The sequence below is a fragment of the Pinus tabuliformis genome, chromosome 1_1 (assembly GCF_031772625.1).
Source record: "Pinus tabuliformis cultivar Carrire ecotype Pingquan chromosome 1_1, CPIR1, whole genome shotgun sequence".
NCBI classification, from domain to species: Eukaryota; Viridiplantae; Streptophyta; class Pinopsida; order Pinales; family Pinaceae; genus Pinus; species Pinus tabuliformis.
The window spans coordinates 666,991,935-667,001,901 of NC_142297.1; the positions used below are offsets into that span (position 1 = coordinate 666,991,935).

The 9,967-nt window shown below is 38.3% G+C and overlaps 1 protein-coding gene across 1 annotated transcript; it reads right to left on the reverse strand.

The window, feature by feature from the left end:
- Window positions 1-2,672: 2,672 nt before the first annotated feature.
- On the reverse strand, window positions 2,673-4,862 carry LOC149215164 (uncharacterized). Its single transcript, XM_089389643.1, has 4 exons — window positions 4,765-4,862; window positions 4,050-4,076; window positions 3,937-3,970; window positions 2,673-2,926 (listed from the first exon to the last, which is right to left on the reverse strand). Exons 1-4 carry the CDS (start codon window positions 4,860-4,862, stop codon window positions 2,753-2,755), a joined length of 333 nt encoding a protein of 110 aa, XP_089245769.1. The 3' UTR covers window positions 2,673-2,752.
- Between the last annotated feature and the right edge of the window lie 5,105 nt (window positions 4,863-9,967).

Genomic DNA, 9,967 nt, shown 5'->3' on the forward strand with positions numbered 1-9,967 from the left:
TAATAACTTTCACGATGCCTGAAACAAACCTTGTTGAAATTGTCCCTGTGCATATTGGTATGGTTAGGTTAGACATCACATGTTATATGATAAAATAGTGGAATCTATATTTAAACAATAATTAGAGCTTATTTAAAAATATTATTGCTATAAAACTTAAATAATAATTATAAATTATGTTAATTAGCTAATTATTGTAAGAATAAATATTTTCGTATAAATTAGATAAAAAATTTAAAAGAATAATATTTAAATGATTTTTTTATATTTAGAAATTTTATGATGAAAGTTAAAAAGGGAAAAATCCCTGTGCACATTGGCATGGTTAGGTTAGACATCACATGTTATATGATAAAATAGTGGAATCTATATTTAAACAATAATTAGAGCTTATTTAAAAATATTATTGCTATACAATTTAAATAATTATTATAAATTATGTTAATTAGCTAATTATTGTAAGAATAAATATTTTGGTATAAATTAGGTAAAAAAATTAAAAGAATAATATTTAAATGATTTTTTTATATTTAAAAATTCTATGATGAAAGTTAAAAAGTGAAAAAAAAGGAAAAAGAGAATGAACACTTACACTATTTTACAAATAATAATAATAATAATTATTATTATTATAACACCACCAAACAATAGCTTTATTTTAAATTAAAATGTATGAACATTAAAACAAACGTAAATATAATTTCTATAATGAGTTAGTTTTAATTAAAGCTAGGATCTAATGCATTAATTGTCATCTTCAAAGATGATTTTGCTACTTTCGAAAATGCAAAACATATGAACGACATGTCTACAAATGTCTTTCTCATACAACTTTTTCAAAATTAACAATTCTATTGGCCTCTCTTTACACCTTTTGGAACAATATATTTTTTAAATTTCATTGGGGTAGGCCCTACTCCACGGGACCGCATCGCATGGCAAGGGCTAACCAGCTTGCCATAGGGCATTAAATGCCCAGGTATATGCATGCTCTATAACAAAATAACACACAGTCCTTACTTTTAATTTATGTCCTTACTTTTAATTTATGTAGCCACCAAGCACTGTGTGTTATTTTGTTATAGAGCATGCATATACCTGGGCATTTAATGCCCTATGGCAGGCTGGTTAGCCCTTGCCGCATCGCATCCCATCCCATCCCATCCATCTCATCCCAACCGTATTTAACTTGGGGCATTAAATGCTCAGGTATATGCATGCTCTATAACAAAATAACAGACAACCCTTACTTTTAATTTATGTAGCCACCAAGGATTGTGTGTTATTTTGTTATAGAGCATGCATATACCTTAGCGTTTAATGCCCTATAACAGGTTGGTTAGCCCTTACGGCATCCCATCCCATCCCATCCCATCCCATACGTTTGTTGGATAACAAACTATTATATATAGTTTGGTTTAGGTGCATCGTATGTCAACCTTACCATATAAGAAATAACTATAACATCTCATACGTTGGTTATTATAACCCTCCACCGTTTTGTTATATAACCATATTATGATATATAGTTTGATTATATGCTATATATGGTTTTGTGATGTTACGTTGGTTTGAATATATGGTTGGGATATACCATATTATTATACAGTTTCATATATTTTTTATTATATGTTTTTTTGATTTGTTATTTATATAGTTAATTGGATAACTATATAAAAATTGTAGTTGTAATCAAAATATCTCATGTTTTCTTGAGCAGGTTTAGGAGGCTAATGACGGGCTCCTATGTGTCAGTTTTTGATGGGCTGCCATGTGGGTCCCACGTGCTCACTGGGATTGTTGGACACCTAATCCTAAAGGGTTAGCGTGGAAGTTGAATGGACAAAGCAGTCCAAGAGACCTTGGGATCTGAATCCCAAGAGTCACCTATTGTACTATAAATGTGTATCTTATGTTAATAAAAAAATGAACTCACTGATTTATCTTTCATATGTGTCTTGCTGTCCATGTGAGCTTAACATGGTATCAGAGCCACTTGTTTTTCTGTGGCCTGTTATGTGCATGTCAGTTCTGCACCTCTGCCCTGCATAATAACCATTTGTTTTATGGTTTCTGCCATCACTTATTAAGGAATATTTTCTCAGCTAGAATTTAGTTGCCACCTCTTGCATATACCTGCGCTGCTCCTCCATATTTCGTTCTCTGCGTTTTGTCTGCCTGACCAGCGCTGTCCAAAATAAGCTTTGTGCGCTTTCTGCCATAACAGTTGTCTGCTATTCACTGCCACCCCTGTCTATCAGGTCTACTTCCTACATGCACCCAGCGGTTTCAGAAAATTATCCCTCTGCCATTTCTTCAGAAGCCAGCGCTCTGTCCTCTGCGTGATTCTCTGCACCTCCCAGCGCTCTGTCCTCTATCTCTGCCATCGCTCTGTCCTCTGCGTGATTCTCTGCACCTCCTAGCGCTCTGTCCACTGCCAGCGCTCTGTCGTCTGCGTGATTCGCTACTCTCCCTGCGTGATTCGCTGCTCTCCCTGCGTGAATCGATGATACACATCGGTAAAAGAATCTACTGATGGTTGCATACAAGAAATCAAAATAGCTAGCATGCAGTTTAAGGGATATGGATAGTTTTCAAGTTTCAACTGTCGAAAGTTATACATCCCCAAGTATAGGCAATGCCAATTGGAATTAACAATACCCTGCCATTACATTTATTGTTGTTGCCACAAAAACCTTCAATCTGCATCAACAATTATAGATAAAATCCAAGGCTAAGTTCAGTTCCGCAGTCATTCACTACTAGCTTGCCGCTGTTCCCGTTCCGCCTTCTTCATCATTGTCTTATAGTAGATCTCATAGCAGCATCCACTGATAACAACTATTGTGAGAATGTCTCTAACTCTCTGCATTCGCCAAATACTATTCTTGTGCGACTTGAATTTCTTTAATGCAGGATCTTCCTCCTGATCGTTGTTCAGATAATAATGGAGACGCAGCCCATATTTCCAAATATCTTCATTCTGGCAACTGAGTTTTTACAGGCCTTTAGTTCTTCAAGTTTCATTTTACTTATTTTTTTTTTACTTATTTGGGGGGGGGGGGAAATAAGTAACTAAAGGGACTGAAATAGGGGCATGATGGCGGCCTTATCAGTCGAGCACCTATTTGACTTACTTTTTGATCAGCTCCCTTGGCGGAGGTTTTGGACATTCTCCCTTGCCCGATGCGGACAAGCGACTTTGACTGCGTTTTTATTACTGCGACTGCGTTGATGTATTATAGAGTGCGTTGTATTGATGTATGGAAGACTGCGTTGATGCATTTCTTTTTGAAATATGACTAAGGCCTGACATGGTACATGAAGATTGCGTTGAAGACTGCGTTGATGCATTTCCTTTTAATGCATTTCTTTTTGAAGCCTGAAGCTTGCTCGAACGTGCCTGACAGAAACGTTGAAGCCTGAAGCGGATTAAACACTGCCTATAGTATAGTAGCCGACTGCGTTTTTTGTGACTGCGTTTTTTTATCGAAGACTGTAAACTGTGGTAAGAACAGTGGTATCGTTTTTTTATTATAAAGAACTGTGGTATAGCGCATGAAAGTAAATACGCAACTGCAACGTGTAAGGAAAATGGATCATCTCAAGCATAAGAAGTCGGGAACTCCAAGAGACATCTGCGGCGGCAACGAAGAGGCACAGGGACAACCTCGGTCTTGAAGTCCAAGAGACATCCGCAGTAGCAACGAAGACGGGTGACAGTCTCACATCAAATCTATAACTTTGAATTCATTAAGCTTGATATCTCAGCGAACTTGGGACCCTTTTTTTCTTCTACAAAAAATTGAACACTGTGAGAGGATTTGCAGCAGATACTGAGTCTCAGAAATGGAGGGATAAATGTTTGAATCGAAAAGCGATGAGAAGTTGAAGTAGCTGCATATTCTTTGTGCATTAATGATGGTGGCTTCTCACATGTGCGTTTATGAATCTTCTATATGTAGAAACGCTCCTCTCTCTGTTAGAACACGTCGACTGCGTCTTTTCTATGCATAACAACGCTGCCATTGTCTGCCCATAGTAACGACTCTTCCGTTCTCTGTGTATGATAACACCTTATGCTTGGTTATATTTCTCCTCCAGAAGTGGTTGAACGTTGTACCATACCACTGCTTACTGTGCTCCTCCAACAGGTCTGAATACCTTGACTGTTCAATTTCCACGTATGTTCAGCAATGGAGGCTTGACCCGTCCTTGCTGCTCTTCTTCGTGCCCTCTGAGATTTACACATGGAGCCTCACGCTCCCATGCATGCACATCTCGGCGGCTCAAACACTGCGCAGTGAACTCTGAATCAGCAGTCAACTCCGTGTGTCAATCGAGATTCGGACTGCCTGGAATCACACAGAGTTAACGCTGATAGATGATTTGTAAGTCAAATTTTTTATGACTTGGCACATGCTCAAGCAGATTTTAAGAGCAGTATTGAAGCCACCTCGAAGCAGATTTGGTGTTGTCCATGGAACAATTTGAAACAACCTCTGAGTGAGGTGATTCGTGGAAGAGTGATCAGCATTGTGAAGTGAATTTGAAGCATTTTTGAAGACATTTTTTTGAAGTCATTTTTTTGCAGTTTCTTGTAGAGATTTTGCATGATTTCCATAGCAGCTAGATGCTCTGAAGTTTGAAGTTGAGGACAGCGCTCATCTTCACATTTATATATTTTTGCATTGGTGATGTTATGCTCCAGTTCATTCTTAAAACGAACTGTGGACTGTTGATTTACCATGTGCCCAATTGTACCAATGTTTATTGTAGCTTGACGAGAAATGTTTATTGTAGCTTAACTTGGTAACATCCAGCTTACTCAGGTCCTGCTCCATCAACCTTTTTCGCGACATTGTTGCCACTTGATAAGCCCTTACAATATCTTGTAGTAAGAGTACAATATTATTTTTTTGTTGTTGTTGCCTCAGTTGTGTTTTTTAAGTGACATTGAAGAAAAATGGACAGACTTGAAGATGCATTAAAGTTATTGAATATCCTAATTCATTCCACTGTTGATGAGATGGTCAAAGTTAACAAAGAAACTCTCTTTGACATCCAAGCCTCTCTGCAAACTGCACATGAGAATATTGAGTTTTTGCAGCTTGAAACAAAGCTACAGCAGGAAGAATTACACCAGTGGAGTCATCATTCTGAACCTGTTTCTGTTCAGAACAATGAAGCAGACTCCCATAAACAGCAAGTCAATAATGTTACAGTTCATTCAGATAAAGCAGCAAAGTTACATGCAGATGCAAAGGTTCAGTCTGCACTTCCCAAGCCCATCATCAGACCTTGGGAACAGCTTGTCCACAACAAGCACAGAACTGGTCTTGGATATGACAAGGACTTGTCCTTTCATATTCCAGACTATGCCCAGCCCATTCAGTTTCAAAGTGTTGGATTCATTTATGACAGTTCACCTACTCTTCATGACAGTTCAGCTTCAGCTGTTCCAGATTCTGCCCCTCTTCCACAGCAACAACAACAACAACAAAAACAACAGATCGTGAAATGCCAACACTGTGATCGAGTTGGCCATTTGAAAGATCACTGTTTTGATCTTCATCCATGTAAGCACTACCATAAAACCAGTCATTCTTCACACAGATGCTTCAGAAACAAACATCCTGCAAGAACAAAGATTCATCTAGGATGGATCGCTTCTTGGCAATGGGCATCAACAGCCAAGAAGATATTCCAAACACATGTCAGAACTTGTTCCAGAGTATTGAACAGTCTTGCAGTTGAGTTTTCTCCATCTTCTCACCTTGTACCTGACAGGGGGGAAATGATGGTCATCTACAAGCTTCAAAGTCACATCAAGCGAGCTTGAGCCACAACCTGCCACACCAGTTTCAGAGTTGCAGCCAGAGACAAAGATGCCCGTGAACACAGATTAAGAACACTTCCTCTAGCAGAAGACACCAGCTTCTTGCCAGTTTTGGAAGAGTTCCAGGAATTGCATTAAGCATTCCAGAGTTGTTGGTTATCCTTAAACCATCACAGGTTGAGACTTCCCTTTTCAGGTTGAAGTTTTACCTTTTATGCGGGGTGAGACCTCCCTTTTATGGTTGAAGGTTTCCCTCTTTAAAACAATAGGATCACTTCCTCTAGCAGAAAACTTCAGTTTCTTGCCAGTTTTGGAAGAGTTCCGGGAACTGCACTAAGCGTTCCAGTGTTGGTGGTCATCCTTAAACCACCGCCCTTTTTTACCAACATTTCATAGAGCACATTCAGCCTAGTGCTGCCATGCATTTTTTGCACATGTTGTATTACAGCTCTCTTCTTGGACTCATACATAACCCTTCGGATTAAGGGGGGGAATGTTGGACACCTAATCCTAAAGGGTTAGCGTGGAAGTTGAATGGACAAAGCAGTCCAAGAGACCTTGGGATCTGAATCCCAAGAGTCACCTATTGTACTATAAATGTGTATCTTATGTTAATAAAAAAATGAACTCACTGATTTATCTTTCATATGTGTCTTGCTGTCCATGTGAGTTTAACAGGGATGCCATGTGGCGCACTGTGGGCCCCATTTTTCCTCTGCCATACCAATCTTTGTGTAGAAATTTTGAATAATATAACACTTATTCACAGAGATTATCCTAATTATACACTATTTGCGGAATGCATGCATAATACATAACCTCCTCTACGTTGATCATCAATTTGCAGAATTAAAACATCAATCACACATATCAACACAGTATATCACGAGGAAAGCATACAGTTGAAAACCCCCAACTATCTGTATATTATATTGATTGAGAACATGTAACAATACATAGTACAATACTCCTCGCAAGTACTCAGTACTATCTCCACCTGTTACACACAAAACTAGCTCAGATCTGAATTAATCACAGGTTCAAATCTCCTCTGCTGCTTGCCTGCCTCCACTGCACAATCCTGCATGAGAATAGATGAGAATGGCTGATCCAAACTCGTATTTCCCTTGTCTGAACCATGCAATCCTCATTGGCAATACTCACTCCATTGATTGTGCAAATCTCATGCACAACTATAGTCACAACTGACAGCTATCTTGCCCTTTCACTCACCTCTAACACTTGTCTCCACTGAACTGTCCATGCGCTGAGTTAACTGATGTATTCTTTAGTTGATTTATGAGTTAATAATTAGTGAATTAATTAATAATTAATTCATATCACTCATCACTACTGTATTCTGCAGTTAGACTAAATACAACTAGTTCAACTAAGTCAAATTGAACACAACTCCATCAACTCCTCAATCAACTCCACCAAACTCAATCACTTGAGTTCTAACTGAAGTCCACCATGCAATAGCTCAACTAACCCATAAGAAAAGCGTATTTCCTTCAACCAGTTGCATGTGCCACATCCGTAGCTCGAACTGAAGCGCTGCAAGAGGATAAGATAATGTTTATAGTCCAAATATTATTAAGAGCTAATAATATTCGACTGTTGTATATTTAGACTGGCAGTCTAAAAGTAGACTTCGCCCATATGTCTAAAAATAGAAGTCCATCTATTTTTACCAACATAACCAATCATCCACAAATAGCATCCTGCAACTCATAGACCATGATCCATATGTCTAAAAATAGACATAGTCTAAAAATAGACTTTGCGCCAAAAATAGCCTACGGGCCCACTTAGTGAAGGCGACTTCTTTTCACTAAGCTCCATCATCTTGTTGCATTTTCAACACTTTGAAGAGCTCTATCTTTTGCATACGAGCTCAGATTGATACACCGTTTGCGCCATCGCGATCAGGAAGACGAGCCCTCTCAACTGATGCCATCAAATTCTTCTTTCTGCCATTTTGAATTTTGAGCCTTTATCCATCCCCTTGGTGTCTCGAGATCCTCCTGGATCAAGGCGAGACTGCTTCCACACCTTGTGGAGATAATACTCACCTAGCAGCTGCAAAAAATTTCATAGTACCCCTCTTGTATGTCACAAAGACTGACACTCCAATAGTTTCAGTCTCTTTCAACTTTTCCTGTCCTGAAGGTCCACCTTCCTCATGATGTAATTATGAAAAGATTTGCGAGCCTTTGAACATCTCATGAGAAATGAAAGTCTCCCATGGCATGTTAAGAAGGTTCAACTGATGTAGAACAATGATTTTAATCAAAGAGTAATGGAAAATGTTATTCAACTGCTGGGAGTATGATTTCCTCTTGACAATATGTGCCATTTTCTCAATGTTTCTGAACATGAAGTAAGGGATATTCATCATTCTTACTCTTGTGAAATGCATCAACAGTCTAATTTGGTAGGCATACAACTGGGAGAACCTACCTTCACAAGTGAAGTATTTGATAATGATTTTCATCAATGGAGCAAACTACCTTCCAAAAACTTGAAGGGGAATACTCTCTTCATTTTGTCTTTGTATCTAGCCTTGATGTAAGGCTCATAGTACTCACTATCAATATCTTGCCCTTTGTTCCATTTTTCACCCACATCTAGAATACCTGTAGCCTCTGAGATGACAACTGGTGATATGGTGAATGTTATCCCCGCAAGGGTTACTTGATTATTGTGAAACTATGTCACAAACAACCTTGCCAACTCATGATGAAATTTGACTCTTTCTATCATTTCACAAAAATCAAAACATGACTGGTGTTTAAAACAAGAAATGACAAGTGGACAGGCTTGCAGCTCTCTCAAACTAGTGGGCTCCTCTCTGATAATCCTTCCTCCTTTATGAGGCTTCCTTTGTTGTATGTTTCTCTCCCTGGAACTGTCACTAAGGGTGTCTTCTTCAAATTCATATTCATTGTCTCTTTCCATTGCTTCTTATGGTTGTGGTCACTTATGGACAATGATGGGATAGGGTGGATGAAATAGAGATGAGTATGAAGATATTTTAAGAAATGAGTAGGGTTTAGGGATATGAATAGGTTTTAAGGAGTGTAGGGTTTAAGAAGAGTGTAAGTGGGACTGTGGGAATGGGGAAATGTATGAGGGGAATGGGATTTAGGAAATAGGTAAATGGGAATGGGATTTGGTCTAGGGAAAAATGGCAAAGATGGGATAAGTAAACAATGGAGAGGATGATGAAAACTAGAGTTTCACCCTAGAAGCTAGGGTTTGAATTTTTAAAAGATGCTAAATACCAAGCTTAGAAATAAAACCCTAGATCACAAGATATGATGATTGTACTTACTTGTTAGAGAGAAAAACTGAGGATTTCGAGGTGATTTAGCAACTTGGGGAAAGATTTAGGCTTGGCTGGGCAGATGCGCAGTGCCTCCCAAGTGCGCAGCACCCGTGTAATTTAATAAAGGGAATTAGTGCCAGGTGCGCAGCGCCTCCCAAGTGCGCATTGCTAGTCTCTGATGCGCAGCGCTAGTCAAAATCTCTCCAAAACGTAGCGACTTCACCTTTTTTGCTCAATGACACTCAAAAATTGCTTCTTAGCTCTCCTTTAGCACTTTGACTTCAATATTAGCATAATGAAATGATCAATAGAGGATGGGCTTTATATGGCTTTTACTTTTTTATTTTTTATTTTGAAAACCCACTTTCATAATGTCTATTTGTTTTTTTCAAATACTCTTTTTTATGCTTGGTCCTTTTGCTTTTGATAGGTGGACTAATGCTCAAATTTCTTTGACTTTTTGTAGTGGCAGGAACTTGGCAATATCACCAGGTGACCAGGAGCAACATGGACCCATTTATTACATATGAGAACAATAAAATTACATCAAATTTAAATATGAAATACAAATGCTCTGTTTTCACCTCAAAACTGGTTTTGAGGTGAGAACTTTATTAAACTTACAAATTAAGAAATTATGGCTTTCTGATCATTATTTTCATCCTCATGTGTCTGCTGACCATTATTAGCAATAATCACTAAATTTTACCATGATGAAAACCCTAATACCTAATGAGACTGAAACCCTATGTAATTGATGAAATGAACTGAAAATGAGCATGAATCATTGACTAAAA